Raw genomic sequence first — 20105 nt, forward strand, 5'->3', positions numbered from 1 at the left:
GGCTAGATACGAACGCCATGGTAATGATCGGTGGAGGCCTTGCAGCTTTGTGATGGCGCAGTGTGGGGGCGGAGGTCAGGTTGGTGGGCGCAGGTGAGAATGCGGAGTCAGCTGAGAACATGGATCGGCACGTCTTTTCCGAAACCGTAGTTAAGCCTCATAACATAGAGTGTGCTGACCACCACCTTGCAAGGTTCGATCTTGGGAAGTAGCTACGATCGGTCAAGCGACGTCTGCCTTGACGGATGTTGAAATCCGGCACGTTGTGTGGCAGAATCAAAGGTCATAAGATAAGAGTTACTGGGACTTCTCCGCTCTATGCATTTCAAGTATGTTCTATACACAGACCAACTCCACGACTCCTCTTCACCCACGGGTATCCATAACATGCAAACATCATCCGCCATGCTCTATAGTTCATCATGCCCGTCAGCGTCTGGCATCTTGATCTCTCCCTCTGGTCTGTTCAACGCCTTGTCAAGGACAACACCGCTCTTCTTCCTGTACTTATCCCACACGCCCCAGAAGTCCTTCTCCATGCCCTTTTCCATTTGATCCGGCAGCACCACTACATATTCAACATGGAGGTTGCCATACTGCAGCCCATCGTTATTCTCAAGCTGCTGGTGCCAAACTGGCATGCCCTCCTCCTTCAGAATCTCGACGGTGTTGGGTTGCACAACTTCACCGCGCTTGCGGGATAGTTTGACAATGTGTCCGTCAAGGTGTGTGACATTGCGGGTCCAGTCGCCCATCCACGCTTCTCTCAGCGAGAGCACTTCGCGCCAGAACAGATCAGGACCGCGACGGCGGAAGAAGGTGCCATCTGTACGTTCGTGATCTTGGGCGCCGAGTGCTGCATCCGCTTCAACAAGGTGCACGATGAGGTCTCCGGCGACGTAGTCGGGGCTTTCGTCAGCTTCGTTCTCGTATGTAATGCGCACACCGTCTGGCATGCCCTTCTCGATGTCGAGTTCGTGCGTCTCAGATTCACGAACGACCCTGCTGCCGTGGCAGATGGGGCACGGGTTTTTGATCGTCTTGCCCTTGCCGTTACATGCGTCGCACTGCATTTGGACTTGTTGGAAGAGCCCTGGCGCGAGTTGTTGGCGTCTAATAACTGCACCACGTCCGCCACAGGTGTCGCAGGTCTCGACGTGTCCGTCTGCTGAGCCGGATCCCTCACATGCAGAGCAGATGGCCTGCTTCTCGATTGTGAACTCGGTCTTGCGTCCGTTGTAGAAGTCGCGAAGAGGGATGGCGACACGAACTTCCATACTGGGGCCTCGTCGCTCTCCACCGTGGTGTCCAAAGTGGCCTGAGCCGCCGAAGAAGCGTGAGAAGAGATCGAAGGGGTCGTGACGCTGGCCCGGACCATTGCCCTTCTTGTGTTGCTCGATACCGTCGTGGCCATACTGGTCGTAGATCTTGCGGGTTTCTTCGACACTGAGGATATCGTAGGCTTCGGCGACTGCAACGAACTTTTGGTTCGCGCTCTCATCTCCACTGACATGTGTTAGTGAGGCTCTTGGAGAAGAGAGTTGGGTGGGATCCTTCACATACGGGTTCTTGTCGGGGTGAAACTTCTTGCTCAGACTGCGGTAGGCCTTCTTGAGCTCGCGCTCGGAGGCGTCTTTCTTCAGACCTAGTAACTACACCATACAGAGTCAGTGAATGGGTTTGACTTGAGATGCCTGAAGAATGCGGAGAAGAAATGGCGGCTATCAACTCGACCTACCTTGTAGTAGTCCTCTGCTCCGAGCACCAGCAGTGCAAAGCACAAGAGCAGCGCCAATTGCGCTATACGTATGAACATGTTGCACTATGAGGGGACACCAAGACAGTGCCTGGTTGTAGATGGCAGTTCGAGCAGAAAGGACGGAAGGAAATGTGAATGCAGAAGCAGCTACATGAAACGCAGCGAAAGACTGCCAAAGCAAGCGAGCAAAAGATGGAGGGACCGCGGCGAAGTGAAACTTGAGGCTGTAGTCACTGGAGCTTTGGACACGATACCAACAACTCGTCCAATCGGAGCCGAGGTGCGCGTGGCTAGAGAGAGATGGCTGACTAAGGACTCGACTTCGAGCGTCAACTTTTTGCGGAGAGAGGCAGCATCTCCGCGTGCATCAATTGCGGCAGCGACGCCCAACCCACCTCGACTCACACGCACACGCTCGTCCCGGACGCATTCGCTTGTCGTCATTACCGTCCGCGCACCACCGCCGTGTCCAGTGCACCCACAACCTCCACGCCCTCCACCGTCGTCTCAAATCGTGCCACCCCCGTAGCCATCCACCATGGCGACAAAAGCCACCACCGTCGCGCCCCTGGTGCAGCAATACATCACCAGCCAGAAAGTCGGCGTCGTCGTCTCGGCCGGCAAGATGTCCCGCGCAGTCAAGGTCCGCGTCGCCGGACAAGAATGGAACAAGACGTTCCGCAAGCACTTCCCCTCGCACAAGCACTACACCGTCTCGGACCCCAACAACTCGCTCGTCGAGGGCGACGTCGTCCGCATCACCTCGGGCCACCGCACATCGTCCACCATCAGACACGTCGTGACAGCCATCGTCGCGCCCTTTGGCGAGCCCGTGGAGAACAGGCCGCGCGTGCTCAACGCGGACGAGCTGGACACGCTGAGGACGCAGGAGAGGCTGTTGAAGGACGTGAGGGCCGCAGAGAGGGGGAGAGAGGCGAGCGTGCAGAGACTGGCCCAGGCTGCCAAGCAGGGCGTCAGGATCCCAACCCTGGAAGAGGCTGTGGAAAAGTTGCGCGTGCACGAGGAGACAGAGAAGACGAGGGCGGCGAACAAGGGTGGAAAGGAGGCGCATCGTGGGCAGGGCGGACAGACGGAGACGAAGCGAGAAAGGAGGAAAGCCGAGAAGGTCAAGAGCAGAGCGGAGAGACATGCTGCGGAAAGGGCCGAGAGCGCGAAGAAACAGGTGGTATAAGCTTGCAGAGGCGACGAGTCACGGTGTAGGACATTGTGTGTTTTGTGCAGTGTCACCAGACAGCTGCAGTTGTATCATAAGCCAGCATTTGGGCGGGATTTGATTATCATGTTCCTTGTATTTGTATTATCCTCTTGGGCAATGCTTTTGAGCAGCCGTAGTATACAAGGTGGAAGGGTATCGCAATAAGTCATCCGCCTGCCGCCCCTAGATGGCCAAAAACAAAACTCCAAGTACCATGCTTCAGGCGAGCCGTGCCGTGCCGTGCCAAAACGCCTCCCATGCATTGATCATGTCATAACTGCGTCATCGTCGTCGTCCATTCTACGCTTCAACAAGGTCGACCATGCCATCGTCCCCCTCGTTGTCATCGTGGGCCTTTGCAAGGAAGGGGTGTCCAAGAGCCTCGTCGGCGGTTATGCGTTTGGCGGGGTTGCACTCCAGCAAGCGATGCAAGAACTGTACGGCCTCCTTCTCGTCCTCTTCCAGCTCCTTCTTTGGCGCTGTCTTGTCGCCAGTCCTTCCAGTGCACCAGAGGATGATCTTCTCCAAGCTGTGACCGCTCTCACTGTAACTTGGGATGTTGGTCTCGAAGACCTGGCCGTGCAGCAGAGAGGTTTCCCGCATCTTCTTGCGGCCGAAAATGGTGGTGATCTCAAGCAGTGCGTCGATGTCGTCTGCGCTGTGGAAGAAGGGAAAGCGGCGAGAGAGCATCGTTAGTAAGATGACACCTACACTCCACATGTCGATAGAGCACGTCTGCTGCGTGCACTTGAGCAGCACCTCCGGGGCACGAAATCCACGAGTACCCGCTCGGTTCGCTCGGCGGCTGTTTCGTGTGTCGTTCTTGGGGTAGCTGGACGTGTTGTGGCCGGACGACTGTGTCTGCGCATACACGCTGTGAGTCACTCTGTGACGGCGGTCCTCGTCTGATAGATGGCACGCACATGGGTGCCAGTCTGTGCCCTCACGCTCTGCCAGGCCAAAGTCGACAAGAACTCCACGCTGCAGCGCAGGATTGTAAAGGAAGTTTGTTGGCTTGACGTCGCGGTGGATAATTTTCTTCTGGTGCACCGCTCGAAGTGCTGTGAACAGGCTCCGGAAGTATAGACGCATCTCAGAGATCTTCATGTCTCTGTAGTAGTCCCGGAAGTCGCGATGCTGGAAGTAAGGAAGCACAGCAACGACTTGGTCCAGATGGCGGAAGGCAGTGATAAGCGGGCAGACTGAATCCGAGTCTCTCAAGTCGTACAGTAGCTCAAGCTCGTTGAATATCCGGATAGGACTGCTTGTGACGTAGATCTTCTTGATGGCAACGTAGTGGGGTCGCTTGGAGCGTTTCCGGGATCCAGGTGACGACCACTTTTTGTTCTCGCGCTCCTCAATGTCCCAGCTGTTGTCGAATTTGTTGTACTCCAGATCTTCGGCCTTGTAGACAGTGGAAAATGTTCCTGCGAGACATTGTGAGCCCACCATGTGACCCTGCATGCGGCAAGCCGACGGCCTGAAGACTTACCTTCGCCAATGCGGTTGATCAATCGAAAGCGTTTGTTGATGCCGACAAATGTCTCTTCAAAGCGTGACATGTCTTCGGCGACGGCATCTTCGATCTCTTCGTCACTGCTGTCGACCGTGTGCCCGCTTTCATCGAGGGGATCCATGCTTTCGCCTAGTTCTGAGTGGACTTCCTCCTCGTTCTGGCCGTCTTCATGCACATTGATCTGCTCCGCATGGCGCTGCAGCGACACACGAGCCTTCGCCATGGTGGGGTGCGGTAGAAGCTGGGTAGTGTTGTGCGTGTGGGAGCATCCGTGCTGCGGGTTTGCGTGAAGACGCGACCAAAGTCATCACGTTAGGCCCAATGCGGCTAAAGACAAACACAACGCGCCTTCCGTGCGGCGGCGGCCCGCATCTGCTTGTTTGCTTTTCGTGCTCGCAAACAACACGCCCCCGACGACGCCGTGTGGCCGCGCATTGTCGTTTCTTCTTTTGCTTCTTTCCTCCTGACGCGATTCTGGGCACGATGGAGGCGCGCGTCGATTTCGACATCAACGAGGCGATCAAGCTGTTCGATAGCGATCCTGCAACGATTCCAGCGCCCGAGGCACCCCGGGCCCTGCAAGAGTGCGAAGATGACCCAGAAGCGCTGTCGTCGCTGGCGTTGATCAACAGCGAGCTGAATCCGGTGGTTGACGCCGTAGCGGAGAGTCCAGATGCCATCACTCGCAGCTCCGTCTTCGACACCCTCCAGTTCCTCCTCAAGTGTGTTCCAGCCCGCCCTGCCTGTGCAAGCAACAAAACAACGGCGCATGAGTCTGACCTTACCGTCCAATCTAGAAACTCGGCACAGATACCTCCAGCCGCCCTCGGCAAGATCCTCGACCTCATCGTCTCCGCGCTTTCCACCCAAGCCGACATCGTGCACGCCGACCTCGAAGCCGAAGACCAAGATGCAATCCCGCACCACAAGACCCTCCTAGAGATGTACGCTTTTCTGTTCCGGTGGACCATATCCGCAGTCGAAACAAGAGCGCTCGAGAAGTCGGCATCAGCGCCCGCAGCAAGAGGGCGGGGCAAGACGGGCAAGTCCAAGGCGGGCTCCAGCAAGGACGGCACATGGGACGCAGCGGCACAGCTCGAGACGGCGCTCGATAGGGTCAGCAAGGTCTTGAAGCTCAAGCTGGGCCGCATATTCGTCACAACGTCAGAGCGAGACACCTTCGTTGGCCTCTTCACCAAGCCCGTCTACCACATCCTGGAGAACGAGGCAAGAGTGAAGAATGCTGCCATACGCAACCACTGCTTCCGCGTCCTCTGCATTGCCGTCAAGCACCACGGCCACGCATACACCGCGCAGACATCGATCAACCAATGCCTCACCTACTTCGAACACCTGTCCGAGCCTATGGCCGAGTTCCTGCACACCCTTGCCGACGCATACGATTACTCGCAACTGGCCGAGGACGTGCTCAAAGACATCAGCACGAAAGAGTACAGCGCTACAGACCTGAAGGGCCCCAAATCCGTGTCGACATTCCTAATCAAGATCTCTGAGCTGCTGCCAAATCTCATCATCAAGCAAGGAGCACTGCTCAACAACCTCCTCGACAGCGAAGCTTATACTCTTCGATGCGCCATGATCGAAGTTTGTGGCAACCTGATCAACATGCTCAGCAAGCTGAGCCAAGACGATCGCAGCGAGGCCCACAAAAGAAACATCGACATCTTCTTCGACGTGCTGGAACAGAGATTTCTGGATATCAACCCTTACTGTCGGTGCCGTGTGATGCAGGTCTACGTTAAGCTTTGTGACCTCCCCCACATGAGTTCGAAACAAGGACGCAAGCGCCGACAGATGGCTGCAGATTTCTCCGAACAGAGCCTCAGAGACAAAAGCAGCAACGTACGTCGAAATGCCATTAAGCTACTCTCAAAACTCGTCGAAACACATCCCTTCTCGGCAATGTACAACGGTCTGTTGTCAACGGAGAGCTGGGAGCAAGGACTTGAGGGAATCGATGCGAACATCGCCGCACTGAAGCCTCCGGAAGAGTTGCAAGAGCGTGCGCCAGGCGAGGTCGACGAATCGATGCTACTTGACGCAACTCAAGCCGACGCTGGTACCGCGAAAGACCCGGCCGAGATGAACGAGGAGGAGCAAGCTGCGTTAGTTGTCAAGTTGCAAAAGGACGCTGAGACCGTCCAGGAACTGGAAAAGTTCAACAAGGCACGCTCGTTTGTTCGGCAAGCACTGCGGTTCATCGAGGTGATCAACGATGCGGCCGAGCAGGTGATGCAGCTGCTTTCTTCCAAGAACAAGAGCGAAGTCATCGAGGCCATGGACTTCTTCACTACAATCGATGCGTACAAGATTGCGAACGCGAGACTCGGCATCAAAAGGATGCTCCGGCTCATCTGGACCAAAGGCAACAGCGACGAGGGCAAGGGCGTTCAAGCGCACCTCATTGACTGCTACAAGGGCTTGTTTTTCAACGCGCCTCCAGGCTGTGATACAAACCAAGCTGCCAACTACATCACTCGTGGCATGATCAGTCTGACCTTCGACACGACACCGGCCGAACTCATTTCTCTTGAGCAACTTCTCAGTACTATGATGAAGCAAGGCTTGGTTAACAGCCTAGTCATTGAAAAGCTTTGGGCAATTTACGGTTATCAGAAGAAGGACATATCTATGAGGCAGCGCCGAGGTGCCATCATCGTTCTGGGCATGCTGGCACTTTCGTCACCAGACATCATTGTGCAAGAGATGGAGACCTGTCTGCGCATTGGCCTGGGAAAATTTGGTCATCGCGACTTCGGACTAGCTCGATACACCTGCGTTGCTTTGCGCCGAATCAGTGCACCTCCCGGCAAGCAACAGGCTGGTGAAGCTCAAGCTCCGGCCGTCAAACTTCCCAACGACCACGCCGTGTTGGTAAGGCTAGCCGCAATGTGCGAACTGGAATCTGACAGTAAGGATTGGTTCGGAGTCGCCGATCAAGCGATCAGTGCAATCTATGTGCTTTCGAGACATCCAGATGTACTCTGTTCGGACATTATCAGACAGGTCGCCAAGCGTGTATTTTCCCCGAAAGCACCTTCTCGCCCAACCTCTAGTTCCGGCCCGAAAGGAGATGGCTCAGATCCCATAGATGTAGATGAGGAGATGCCCGACGCACCTGCTCTTGACGCCCCACAGCCAAAGAAACAGAACTCGGCGTTGGCACTATCGCAGCTCGTGTTCATTGTTGGACACGTAGCCATAAAGCAGATTGTTCATCTGGAAATCTGCGAACTTGAGTTCAAGCGACGCAAGGCCGAAAAGGAGAAGGATAAGAAGGCAGCACCTCGAAAGTCATTAGCTCCCGAGCCAACGCCATTGAAGAAGGGACGCAAGAGAGGTGCTGCCAAGGATCCGACGCCTGCGCCGGAGGCGGAAGCCGATGATCTTGACCTCATGGCGGGTACCAACGAGGATGATTTCACCGATGCCATCGCCCACGTCCGTGAAAGAGAGTTATTGTTTGGCCCACAGTCCCTTCTGGCCAACTTTGGTCCCTTGGTATCGGACATCTGCGCCAACAACACCTCGTACAACCACCCAACGTTACAAGCTCAAGCTGCGCTATGTCTAGGCAAGCTAATGTGTGTCAGTCAGCAATACTGCGAAGACAACCTCAATCTTCTGCTCAATATCCTTGAGCGTAGCCAGGATGCCGTCGTTCGTAGCAACTTGGTTATTGCACTTGGTGATATGGCTGTCTGTTTCAACCACTTGGTCGAGCAAGATACTGAGTTCCTGTACCGCCGTCTTAACGACAGCGATCCGAGTGTCAAGCGAACATGTCTCCAGACACTGACCTTCCTTATCCTCGCGGGTCAGGTCAAGGTCAAGGGCCAGCTGGCCGAGATGGCCAAGTGCATTGAGGACAGTGACAAGAAGATTACTGAGATGGCGCGTCAATTCTTCAGCGAGTTGTCTACGAAGGACAATGCTATCTACAATCAGTTTGTCGACATGTTCAGTACTCTCAGTGCTGATACTGCGCTCGATGAAGACGCATTTAAGCGAATCATCAAGTATCTTGCTGGGTACATTGAGAAGGTAAGCTTCCTTGCAGGTTTTAGCATCAACATGAACAGTATATTGACTACGCACAGGAGAAACAAGCCAAACAACTCTCCGCCAAACTTGCTTCTCGATTGCCACGAGCTGAGAACGAGAGACAGTGGAGGGATATCGAGTACACGTTGGGCTTCCTCCAACACAAGGATGAGGAAATTCAGAAGATGTTGTCCGAGGGCTTCAAGGTCGTTCAGGCGACGGCTTAGAGTCCTTGTATTTTTCCTACTTTGCGATGGCGTTTGTCACGACTTCAACGATATGATACCTTGGGCAGAGACGATACTGGCGTCCACATCTTGAGTGGGATTCCATTCGAAAAGGCGAAGATGGAGTAATTATGTTGATGAATTGAACAGTGAATACTGCAGCGATACGCTTGCTCATTGAATACTCTCGTAGTCCCAAATCCGTTCTCATCTCTTCTTGTACTCGAATGCAAAAGAGCCCAAGGCTGCCACAATACGCCAAAATGCGTTTGCCGAGAGTTATCCAAACGCCGTGATGTGCTTATGAGATCGTCTCCTGCCCTCGTCTTGTGCAGCTGCCGTCCTCCAGTGTTATCTTCTTCTCTCCACCTCCTCTCCTTATCTCGCTCGTGCTTGCACACCACGCCGTCTCGTGCAATCACCGCCACCACCATCACCCACCCCTCATGTCATGTCTTCCCCTTGGCCGCGGGTCTAGGATGATTCGGATGCGGCCCCCCATTCAGCCCCTGTATCATACCAAACAGGTACTTTTCTCGACTCGAGCCCAAGCTTCCGCACTCCCCGTCTAGTCACGCGGCCGCAAGCGTGCCCATGGGTGGATATGTCTTGTCGTCGACCTGCACGCGCGGAGCGCATGTGCACCACTCCGAGGCCGGCACGTGGCTCATGACGCCCGAGACATGCTTGCCGCAGCCCCACCATGTCGTTTTGTCTGTGAAAGCGCGGGCGTTAGCTGTGTTGCGTGCGTGCGTACGTGTGCGCGTGCGTTGGGGAGCGGGAACACAGGCTGCCGGGTCTGGCGCGGCGGATTCATGGGGTACGTACTGCATGTGTCGCAAGCTGCCTTCTTGCACATGTTGGCGTGTCTGGCGAGTGTAGGGACTTGGGGAGGCGACGGCAAAGCGATGCAAGAGTTCGAGGTCGAGTGTAAAGCCTAATAAGACGGCACGGGTTGTATATATTTGCTTGTTGGTGAGCCAAGTAAAGCCACTTGTTTCTCGACCTTTGTCTGGCACGGGAAGAGAGTCTATTTCAAGGAATGGGATCGTCAAAGTCCGGTAGACAGCAAGAAGAAGGGGAAAAAAAGGGACGGCCAAATCTCAAAAACTCCAGCTTAAGATTGATAGAAAAATCCGGAACACAAACATTCCACAAGATCATATATGTAAACAAAATTAACTCCACATTGCTCGCCGTCCTGAAGGTAGAAAGAAGAAGGATTCGCAGTTTCGTGTTCGGAGGGCCATACAGTCAGCAGTCGGCGATGTGGTAGTCGGCGACCACATGCGGAAATATACCTAGGCCAATCAAATCCCGCACTTCCAGCCCTTGCGCGCATGAGGAACCCACATGCTTCCCCGAGGTCACCTTAGCGGAGACATAAGACGCCGTGGAGAGGTGTGGATGCGTAGCCAGCCCAGCCAACGAGCGCAGACGCACGAGAAACCCGCGTGGAGACGGCGTTGGCGGCGGGAACGGCGTGGTCGGGCGCTGCTACAGGGTGCTGTTAATCTGATCTAGTGAGGCGAAGACGGTGCTAAAGCGAGGTAGGCGGCGGGAAGGGTATTGGAACGTGTGTGCAGGTGAACTGTCAGAGGGTGCGGGTCCAAGTCGAGGGCGTCCTGGTGCGTTTCTGGTGCGTCCCTACAACCAGAAGTGTGGGACGCACTACGCACGTGGATTTGGAATGCGCGAGAGGCTGAAGAGAGTATTTCACTTTTAAGCCGCTCGTGGAGGCCGCTTTTTGGCCGTGCTTGGAAGCGGCGTACGGTATGTCGTTGCGATATCCCTGGTCAACGTGTAAACGGCGATTATTTGGGGTGGCACAACCGTCATAATGGTAGAATCGTATGATCATGACACAAGTACTATGGCAGAATCATGCTATATCTATGACAAGATGTCCTTCTAATCAAACAAGAGCGGTCTGACTCGGGACTTTTGAGGTGAGTCAAAACGCCTCCGCTAGGAAATGCTAAAACAATCCCCGCTCGGAGCTGCAGGGCAACGCGACTAAACACTTGCATCGCCGACTGCAAGGCCAGCACATCCACGACGTCTACGGTGTTAACGGCGGGCTGGAGGATGATCTCACACGCTTAATCAAACGTGATCTTCGTCGCTGCCTTCATGTCGCCAGTGTCCTTGTAAAACGCACCGTAGGCCTCATGACCCTTCTTCTTGACGGTAGTGCCAAACTTCATCAGTTCCTCTGGTACGGGCTGATTGGCTGCCTTGAGGACGTTGATGAGACTACGCAAGGTTAGTGTATGTTGGTGGGTTCAGACTAAGGTGAAACTTACGATCCAGACAGGCCCTTGTCGTGCTCGGTGAACAGAGTAATTGCAAGACCATCTTGTCCCGCGCGACCTGTTCGCCCAATTCGGTGCACGTAGTCTTCAGCTGTCAAGGGGAAGGTGACGTTGATGACGACCTTTACAGCTGGGATATCCAGACCACGCGCAGCCACATCTGTTGCTACGAGCAGCGGAACCTTGCCCTCTTTGAAGGCTGCCAAAGAAGCAGTGCGCTTGTCTTGGCTCAGATCGCCGTGGATTCCGCCGACTCTGAAGCCTGATCTCTGGATGAACTGCTCGATGCGCATAGCCTCCTTCTTGTACAAACAGAAGACCAGAATACGGTCATCCTTGTTCTTGCCGGACTGATACTGTCTAAGGAGCTGCAGCAAACGCTGCTCCTTAGCACGGGGATCTACAACTTCAACCTCCTGCTTGATGCGGATGTTGGCACGGAGTTCACCGGATACATTGTCGCCGATCGTGATCTTGACAGGTGAGACCATAAAGGTGGACGCTAGCTCACGGACGGAAGGAGGCCAAGTCGCAGTAAACATGAGCGTCTGGCGCTTCTTGGGACACTGTGTGATGATCTGGCGGATGGGTTCCTCGAAACCCTTGTCGAGCATGCGGTCGGCCTCGTCGAGCACGACATACTCGGTACTGCTGAGGTCGCAAGAGCCTTCTCCAATAAGATCGTTGAGACGGCCAGGTGTGGCTACAACGATAGACGCTGTGCGGCAGGCCTCGATCTGGGGAGGCTTGGGCACACCTCCGTAGACACAGACAACCCCAAGTCCAGCAGGACCGGCCAGAGTCACCAGCTGGTCGTGAATCTGGACAGCCAGCTCGCGGGTGGGGGAGACAATGACTGCCTTCACACCTCTGCGCTTGTTCTTGGGCAGAGACTGGATATAGCGCACACAAGGTACACCAAACGCCAATGTCTTGCCAGATCCTGTCTCTGCCACACCAATTGCATCCCGCCCTGCGAACAGAGAGGGCCACACCGCGGCCTGGATAGGAGTGGGCGTCGTGAACTTAGCGAAAGCTTCGTTCTTGATGGGCAGGTATTTGAAGTTTATGATCGGGCGCAATTTGTGCCCGGGCTTCGGATCGTCGATTGTTACAACGTGCTTGGTCAGGAAGGCGTCGATCTCGGACTGGGGAAGCTGCGACAGCTCCTTGTCTTCCTGGTACTCGCCGCTTGCGGGCGGTTCAGGGCTTGTGACTGAGGACTCGACTCGAGAAGCAACTGCAGACGTTGCGACTGAGGTAGGTGCTGTGGTGTTTGCGCTTGCTGCCTCTTTTGCCTTCTTCTTCTCTGCTTTGCGCGCAGCTTTCCTGGCTGCCTTTACCGCGTCCTCGTCTTCCTCTACCGCAGGGGCAGGCTCGACCTTTTTCGCCTTCTTTGCTTCTTTTGCTTCCTTCTTGGCCTTCTTCGCGGCCTTGCGCTCAGCTTCAGAGGCGTCTACATTGTCGCCGTTTGCCTCGACTGCGTCTACAGCAACGCTCTTCTTGGACTTCTCGGACTTGTCCTTCTTACTCTTCTTCCTGGACAACTCGGCATCGCCGACCTCAGAGATTGATCGTTTCCCCATGTTGGATAAATTGCGAATCTGGGGCAAATGGCTGTGAGCGACGAGGAAAATTCACTTTTTCCATGCTGGACTATCGATAAGCCTGTGAGCTAGTCTAGAGAGGGCAACGCCCAATCTGGACCCTGAATGCATTCTTCTGGATTGTAGCTCTTGACCAAGACGAGAGCAATCGACCTCAATTCTGTAAAACATTCACTTAAACATGACTCGAGGACGTTGAGAAGAAGAGTCGTGCAGGCAACATTCACTTTCTTCACTTGACGCCATGCAGGATCGTACCACAAGAATTTTGACCATCGGAGACCACCAGCGACTATGGCAGACGTGACGGAGCTGAGATGCTGGCCGTCTTGTGTTGACGCGCTTGACTGGTCGCAAGACAACATCATCGCGCTAGCTTCTGATGAGCGTGTTGAACTTCTAGTAAGCAGAAGATACCGACATTCAATTTACGGTTACTCACAATAAACTAGTTCCCAAACACAGTATCTTACGAGCGGGACAACGAAGTCCCACAGTGGCAGCATGTTCCACTTCAAGTACCCTGGTTCTCCAATGACGAACTGCCGGTCAAAGACACCGCGCCCTTGCCGAATTACTCAATTGGCGAAGAGATATCGCCGAGTGTGCCAACTGCGATAGCCTGGTCACCGTCGGGTCTGGCTAAGCATCGGCGATGCGCTCTTGCTGTGCTCACTTCGAACCTCGTGCTCTCGATCTGGTCAGCCGAAGGCAAGCTTCAAGCAGAATCGAGCTGGAACCGGAGACTGCTGTTAAATGATGCCCTCGCCGATTTCTTCTCTAATAGTGTGACTGCCCAGACCAGTCGTGTCGCTTCCGATGCTGAGGAGCAAACCCGACTGAGGACTCGCATTCGAGCGTTCACATGGGCACCGGCTCTTCCCAGCGCATCCAATACGATGGGAACCCAGACATCGTACGGCCAGGAGTACCTCGTCATAGCAAATGATGACAACCAGCTCCTGTTTCTGGGTGTAGATTCGCCGACGTCAACCCTCGGTTTATCACAGAGTTGGAAAGCCACTGTGCTTACTCACATGTCGCTTGAACTGGAGGAGGATTGCATATTCACAGGCCCGCTGTTCTTTGATGATCTGATGAAGCAGCAGAGATTCATTTCGCACGTCGCCTGGAGCCCTTGGCTTATGCAACATGACTGCTACCACTCTGTTGTCGTCTACGCTACCAATGAAGAAGTGAGGGGACGGCTAGTCGTTCACAGTAACGATCGCATTACGTTGGGTGCCGAAGTTGTGTATTCTGGGACGAGCCTACGACACAGTGGACCTATATCATGGTGTCCAAGGATCGACGAGGACGGCAAGCTTACACTGGCTTTGTTCACAAACTCAGGGTTAGTCTACCTGACTATCTCGGGCAACGATGCGTCAATCGTGGATGAGATCTCGCACGATCTCGACGGTCGTTGGGACCAGGTGTCAGGTGCGGTATGGGACTACGAAAAACTTCCCTCGCCTCGTTTGCATTTCAGCTCGTTGCTATCGACAGTACAATCTCCAACTGCTGTGTTGGAAAAGTCGTCCGGTGCTCTAGCGAGCGTCAAAGCTCCCAACTGGAAAGAGAAGATCGAGAACAATCTAGTTCTTTTCAGCGTCAAAAACGATCTGAAGGGGCACAGCAAGACAAAAGTGTGGGGTCTCACACCTTCGCCGCTTGGAGACTTCATCGCTGTATGCAACAGTCTGCATCCTTCGGACTCGATTGAATACGGTCCTCCAGCAGATCGGCGCGGTACTGTTGCACTCAGCACCTTGCGGCAGTACAGCAAGATCCGCGAGAGCTTTCCACTCCGGAACACAACTGCAGAGGGCATACTCTTTTCGCTTAAAAAACTAGTGGAGAACACTGTCGAGGATGCTGATCAAATACCTGCATTCGCAGAAGAGGCAGTGGATAAACTGGTACAGGCCTATGGACCTATCGCTGTCTCTGAAGATGTTGCAAGTACAACTATCGGAACAAGCGACTTGAAAGAGCTCGTCAAAATATTCAAGACGATCACATTGTTTGACGAGAACACACTAAGAGACCGTTACAGTGTATTGGTGTCTTATGCCTGCAACGACATATCCTCGAACGAGCTCCCGAGGTCGCTCATCTCCTACCGACTTGCTACAGCGCTACAGAGATTACCTTCTACGTTATCGCAAACGTCATTCAGCGCGGAGATTTTATTACAGCACAAACAACTGGTCGTCTTGATCAACGATCTTCTCTTCTCAGATGGGGTCGCGAAAGCAGCGACCGAAGCAGCTGACGGGCAAAGGGGCCTGGTCGAGACAGAGGAAGTGGCAGAGGAACTTGCTTCTGGAACGGACGGCGGTGCCATGGACACCGACACTACACCAGAAAACACTGCTCCAAGCTCACATGACCAAGCTATAGGTACCAATGGGCTCGGGCTTGACTCTGCAGTTGCTGTAAGCGACTATTGCGATTTTTGCTCCGCACCTATACCCTTCGCCGACTTGACAATCGCGACGTGCATGAACGGTCATCAGTTCCCACGGTGTGGTATAAGCTTGTTGGCGATCCAAGCACCAGGCATCACCAAGTACTGTGGTATCTGTAGTACGCCATTCTTGAGCGAGGAATTCGTGCAGGCACAGGAAGTGCAGGAAGAAATGCCAGAGCCTCCAGTAACGCTTTCAAGAGTGTTGTTTCAAGCTTGCGATGTGTGCATATACTGCGGAGGGAAGTTTATCGGTTGAACGAGCGTAATATTTGCGTGGAGATAACCCACAGAAAGAGCAAATTGACTCTCGGACCATGCTTGATCAAATGTGTCAGAATCTGACGTATGTGTTTCCACGCTTTCTCCATGATACAGAACACCGAGTAAGCTCCTGCTCTGGTCGTTTATCCTCTTTCCACCACTGAGAAATAACCCTACTTCCACACATGTTCGTGCAGTCTGTCTCATCTTCAAAATACCGACCGACATCTTCATGTCTTGTCTTTGTAACGACTACACTCCATGCATTCCACACATAGAGGTCAATATTGGAAAGAACCCTTCTTCTACTCCATACACGCAATCCGCTTGTTCGAGATAGCCGAGCGCAAGGCTCATGGTTGTTCTGTTTCTTTCTCCGTCGAGAAACGTATTGCTACTTCTGGAATGAACATAGTTGGCTCGATCCACAATATGGATTTAACTAGATGATGTTATGCCAAGTAGAATAAGTAGGAAAGAGGTCGTTTCTTGAGCCTCCACAAAGCAAAAGCTACCCATGACACTACATGCTTCGTCCAGTCTAATTAGAACTCAGCGAATGCCTGTCCGAATAAGTCATGAAGGTCATGTCGCCCAACAAGCATGTGATGACCAGTCTGAGAAGCAGCCTCGATGGCGCTTATGTATTTTCGCAGCTCGCAGAATACCCATTATAGTTGCGTCTCTCCTTTACTTCATTCACTATATCCCTCACATCTTTCCCTGCTCCGAAATCGATAGGCAACTGTTGCATGTTCGCCCCCGCTTCCGGTGACTTAAATCTACAATCACCATCTCATGACGAGCTTTCGCTTGATAGGGAGACTCAACATCGTGGGATGATGAGCAGATGAGCCAGTTCGTTTGAGATTCTGTCCTAAGGAATCGACGTTACCTGGACGCAACCTGTATGGTGTAAGGATGTGTTGGTTGTTGAGATCTCTTCATACGACGCAATGTGGCGATCGCGATGAAATGGGTATAGACATCTTTCAATTATTGAGTGATAAGTGCCACCCGAAAACACAGCGTGTGCTTGAGTGAGACTTGCCATATAGCTTCGATGCTCGGAGGAAAACATATCGCTTACTAGTAACTACGAAGGAAAACATGACTAGAACTTGGGTGAGCGCAGTTGAAACTCAAATGTACGAAGACAACGGTCTCGTAGGTACACACCACCCACCCAGTCGTCAGAGATTGATCACTGTACACCGGCCGGCTTGGAAGCAAAAAGCCCAATACATTGAAGTTGGTGGTGTTCGAGGTAAAGTGGAGCATGCACTTGCAGAGGCGAGACAGGATCACGTGCGGTCTGGGCTTCGCCGGCGAAAGCGGTAAGTGCGCCAAGTAATCCGCTAACAGCGCCGGGCGCCCACACTCTCGAAATTCGCACTCGTCGAACTTCCATCGTCGTTACTAACCCACAGCTCCCCGACAACACCACGAGCAAAATCAGTCAAGATGGGAATTGATCTCGACCGCCACCATGTTCGAGACGGGCACCGCAGTATGTGAACCCCCGTCGAGTCGGCGCAGCAATGCGCTGGCGAAGCTGTCCTTTGGACGCAAACATGAAATTCGAGAGCGGAGGTTGACGAGTATACAGAGGTCCCTAAGTCGACCAACCCCTACGTTAAGCTGTTGGTTCGTCTGTACAAGTTCCTTGCCCGTAAGTACACCCCTTTGAAGAGCGCGCAGCGAGTTGGCGGGCTAACAGCGAGACAGGCCGCACCGATGCGCCCTTCAACAAGGTTGTCCTCCGCCGTCTTATGATGTCCAAGATCAACCGCCCCCCCGTCTCCCTCTCCAAGATCATCGCAACTGCCGCCAACAAGGCCAACGCGAAGACCAACGAGGGCAAGACCGTTGTCGTTGTCGGCACCGTCACCGACGACAACCGCCTCCTCGACCTTCCCAAGCTCTCCGTCGCTGCCATGCGCTTCACTGCCTCGGCCCGCGCCCGCATCGAGAAGGCTGGTGGTGAGGTCCTCACCATCGACGAGGTTGCCACCCGTTTCCCCACTGGTGCCAACACTCTGCTCCTCCGTGGACCCAAGAACGCCCGTGAGTCCGTCAAGCACTTCGGCTTCGGTCCCCACTCCAACAAGAAGCCCTACGTCGAGTCCAAGGGCCGCAAGTTCGAGCGTGCTCGTGGCCGCAGAAGGTCCAGGGGTTTCAAGGTCTAAGCGATTGCTTGAGCTTGAGGTGGAACGATTTCTCTGGGTTGCTGGCGTGGTCACGGTCATGGGAACTGATTTACGAGGCGTGCATCATGACTGGCATGAGCCCTTTGCTGGTTCACAAAAAGATACTCAATGTCCGATTATGCAATGGACGCACACCAATGAGCACTCGAGGCTCATGGTATTTTCTCATGAATTCACAATGTTCACAGTGACGCGCGTGCTGCGTGATGTCAGCGTTTGGTGCCAGCATATGAGCCTGTTTTTCTGTATAATGTAAACTGGTAGCACTACTTTGACACCAATTCAGGCACTCATGTCTTCAGCTACAATTTCCGAGACCTGACCTTGCAGTTGAACAATTGCGTAGTCCCCAGCCAATTGCAAGATCGTCGTTTTCGTTGAAAGAATCGGAAACTAAATTTTCTTTGGCACCCCACATTCCACCAGCCCTGTGCTCCGACACTACCACGATCCTCGTACTTACCCAAAGCAGTCATATCACCTTGACCATCTCTACGACTCACCATCACAACCCGTACCCACGACTCACGATGGCTGACAAGCGCAAGGTCGGCGTGCTCGGCGGTGGCCAGCTGGGCCGTATGCTCATTGAAGCTGCCAACAGACTCAACATCCAGGTGAATGTCCTGGACGTCAACAACTCGCCAGCGAAACAGATATCAGCGCATGACGGCCACATTGAGGGGTCCTTCAAGGACGCAGCCAAGGTCAAGGAATTAGCGCAAAAGTGTGATGTAGTCACTGTCGAAATCGAGCACGTTGACACTCAGATGCTCGAGGAAGTAGTGGGGCAGGTTGTCGTTGAGCCAAGCTGGAAGACACTACGCATCATCAAAGACAAGTATGCACAGAAGCAGCACATAAAAGAGCATGGAGTCGATGTTGCCGAGAGCATTGATTTGGAGGGGAAAGGAGCTGAGGGTCTGAAAGAAGTTGGTGCTAAGTATGGGTACCCGTACATGCTCAAGAGCAAGACAGAAGCGTACGATGGCAAAGGCAACTTTGTTGTCAAGAGTGAGGACGGTATCGATGCAGCGATCAAGGCGCTGGGAGGTCGCCCGCTGTACGCCGAGAAGTGGGCGGACTTCAGCATGGAGCTCGCCGTGATGGTTGTCAAGACGAAGGATGGTGTCCTTACCTTCCCCACCGTGGAGACAGTCCATGAGGACAGCATCTGCAAGCTCACATACACACCTCCCCGCAATGTCGCCGCAACTACTGCTCAGCGCGCCCAAGATCTTGCTAAGAAGGCCATTGCCGCATTTGAAGGCAAGGGTGTCTTTGGTGTGGAGATGTTCCTACTGAAGGATGATTCCCTCCTGATCAACGAGATTGCGCCCCGCCCACACAACTCTGGCCACTATACCATCGAAGGCTGCGACATGTCGCAGTACGAGGCTCATCTTCGCGCGATCCTAGACATCCCAATCAGCCAAGAAGACCTCCGTCTTAAGGAACCTTCCATCATGCTGAACATCCTCGGCGCACAGAGCCCAGACTCCCATGAGAAGACGGCACAGCGTGCCTACACAGTCCCCGGTGCCAAGGTCCACCTCTACGGCAAAGGTGACGCTCGCCCGGGGCGTAAGATGGGCCACATCACCCTGACAGCCCCGACGCTCCGCGAAGCAGAGCGCAAAATCCAGCCGCTCATCGACTTTGTAGACGAGCAAAAGGGTAAAGCTCTCGGCCCACGCACCGAGGGCCCTAAAGAAGAGCCGCTCGTCGCCGTCATCATGGGTTCAGACTCCGACCTGCCCGTCCTGAAAGCCGGTCTGCAGATCCTCGAGAAACTCGACATCCCGTTCACGACGCGCATTACCTCCGCCCACCGCACCCCCGACTGGCTGCGTACCTTTTCCAAGAACGCATCGTCGACTTCTGTCCGCGTCATCATTGGCGCAGCAGGTGGCGCCGCCCATCTCCCCGGTATGTGCGCCTCCTGGACCACGCTTCCGGTCATCGGTCTGCCTGTCAAAGCCACGCACATGGATGGCTGGGATAGTCTGGTGTCGATGACGCAGATGCCGCGGGGCGAGCCCGTGGCCACGGTGGGTATCAACAACAGCACCAACGCGGCGCTGCTGGCAGTGAGGATCCTGGGGGCGAGTGACGAGGCCGTCCGGGAGAGGCTGAGGGTGTGGATGGAGGGCAACGAGAAGGAGGTCATGCGCAAGGATGGCGACTTGTTGGAAAAGGGATGGGAGCAGTATCTTACCAGCATGAGTAAATAGCGGTCACTTGTGCTGTGTGGAGAGAGGCCTTGGAGTGATTCGAAGGACTTGTACGGAGCGAGGTCCTTCGAAATCTGGCAAATGGCAAAATGTATCAAAGCTCCTTTCGCTCTCGTAGGTGCTTTGTAGCATAATGAATATCATGCTTTGAACACAACAGCGATGCCGTGTTTCTCAAGAAGTTGCTCAGAGCTTATATATTCACATATCTGCTCAATT

General features: G+C 54.0%; 9 protein-coding genes across 10 annotated transcripts, besides 1 other annotated feature; 5 read left to right on the plus strand and 4 right to left on the minus strand.

The window, feature by feature from the left end:
- Nucleotides 1-410: 410 nt before the first annotated feature.
- EKO05_0000226 (DnaJ- protein scj1) lies at nt 411-1816 on the minus strand (the record flags this gene model as incomplete). Its single annotated transcript, XM_038936740.1, has 3 exons — nt 411-1506; nt 1564-1652; nt 1739-1816. The coding sequence occupies 3 exons, from the start codon at nt 1814-1816 to the stop codon at nt 411-413; spliced, it is 1263 nt and encodes a 420-aa protein (XP_038802766.1).
- Nucleotides 1817-2297: 481 nt separating this feature from the next.
- EKO05_0000227 (uncharacterized protein) lies at nt 2298-2951 on the plus strand (the record flags this gene model as incomplete). The annotated part of the gene is made up of 1 exon (XM_038944640.1): nt 2298-2951. The coding sequence occupies one exon, from the start codon at nt 2298-2300 to the stop codon at nt 2949-2951; it is 654 nt and encodes a 217-aa protein (XP_038802767.1).
- Nucleotides 2952-3275: 324 nt separating this feature from the next.
- On the minus strand, nt 3276-4714 carry EKO05_0000228 (Non-specific serine/threonine protein kinase; the record flags this gene model as incomplete). Its single annotated transcript, XM_038936643.1, has 2 exons — nt 3276-4402; nt 4468-4714. The coding sequence occupies 2 exons, from the start codon at nt 4712-4714 to the stop codon at nt 3276-3278; spliced, it is 1374 nt and encodes a 457-aa protein (XP_038802768.1).
- Nucleotides 4715-4812: 98 nt separating this feature from the next.
- On the plus strand, nt 4813-8783 carry EKO05_0000229 (condensin complex non-SMC subunit Cnd1; the record flags this gene model as incomplete). 2 transcript variants are annotated; one of them, XM_059635396.1, is made up of 3 exons in its annotated part: nt 4813-5213; nt 5289-8556; nt 8613-8783. In XM_059635396.1, the coding sequence occupies 3 exons, from the start codon at nt 4813-4815 to the stop codon at nt 8781-8783; spliced, it is 3840 nt and encodes a 1279-aa protein (XP_059491379.1). The 2 variants fall into 2 exon arrangements, with proteins under 2 accessions (XP_059491379.1, XP_038802769.2); XM_038937030.2 differs by having other exon boundaries at nt 4813-8556.
- Nucleotides 8784-9355: 572 nt separating this feature from the next.
- EKO05_0000230 (uncharacterized protein) lies at nt 9356-9642 on the minus strand (the record flags this gene model as incomplete). Its single annotated transcript, XM_059635397.1, has 2 exons — nt 9356-9498; nt 9612-9642. The coding sequence occupies 2 exons, from the start codon at nt 9640-9642 to the stop codon at nt 9356-9358; spliced, it is 174 nt and encodes a 57-aa protein (XP_059491380.1).
- Nucleotides 9526-9554: a tandem repeat.
- A 1243-nt stretch (nt 9643-10885) lies between the features above and the next one.
- EKO05_0000231 (RNA helicase) lies at nt 10886-12684 on the minus strand (the record flags this gene model as incomplete). The annotated part of the gene is made up of 2 exons (XM_038936737.1): nt 10886-11039; nt 11090-12684. The coding sequence occupies 2 exons, from the start codon at nt 12682-12684 to the stop codon at nt 10886-10888; spliced, it is 1749 nt and encodes a 582-aa protein (XP_038802770.1).
- Nucleotides 12685-12999: 315 nt separating this feature from the next.
- Nucleotides 13000-15437, plus strand: EKO05_0000232 (uncharacterized protein; the record flags this gene model as incomplete). Its single annotated transcript, XM_038937067.1, has 2 exons — nt 13000-13107; nt 13158-15437. The coding sequence occupies 2 exons, from the start codon at nt 13000-13002 to the stop codon at nt 15435-15437; spliced, it is 2388 nt and encodes a 795-aa protein (XP_038802771.1).
- Nucleotides 15438-16906: 1469 nt separating this feature from the next.
- EKO05_0000233 (uncharacterized protein) lies at nt 16907-17631 on the plus strand (the record flags this gene model as incomplete). Its single annotated transcript, XM_038936800.2, has 3 exons — nt 16907-16952; nt 17052-17114; nt 17171-17631. 3 exons carry the CDS (start codon nt 16907-16909, stop codon nt 17629-17631), a joined length of 570 nt encoding a protein of 189 aa, XP_038802772.2.
- A 551-nt stretch (nt 17632-18182) lies between these two features.
- On the plus strand, nt 18183-19886 carry EKO05_0000234 (Phosphoribosylaminoimidazole carboxylase; the record flags this gene model as incomplete). Its single annotated transcript, XM_038944641.1, has 1 exon — nt 18183-19886. The coding sequence occupies one exon, from the start codon at nt 18183-18185 to the stop codon at nt 19884-19886; it is 1704 nt and encodes a 567-aa protein (XP_038802773.1).
- Nucleotides 19887-20105: the final 219 nt, after the last annotated feature.

This window comes from Ascochyta rabiei, chromosome 1 (genome assembly GCF_004011695.2).
Source record: "Ascochyta rabiei chromosome 1, complete sequence".
NCBI lineage: Eukaryota > Fungi > Ascomycota > Dothideomycetes > Pleosporales > Didymellaceae > Ascochyta > Ascochyta rabiei.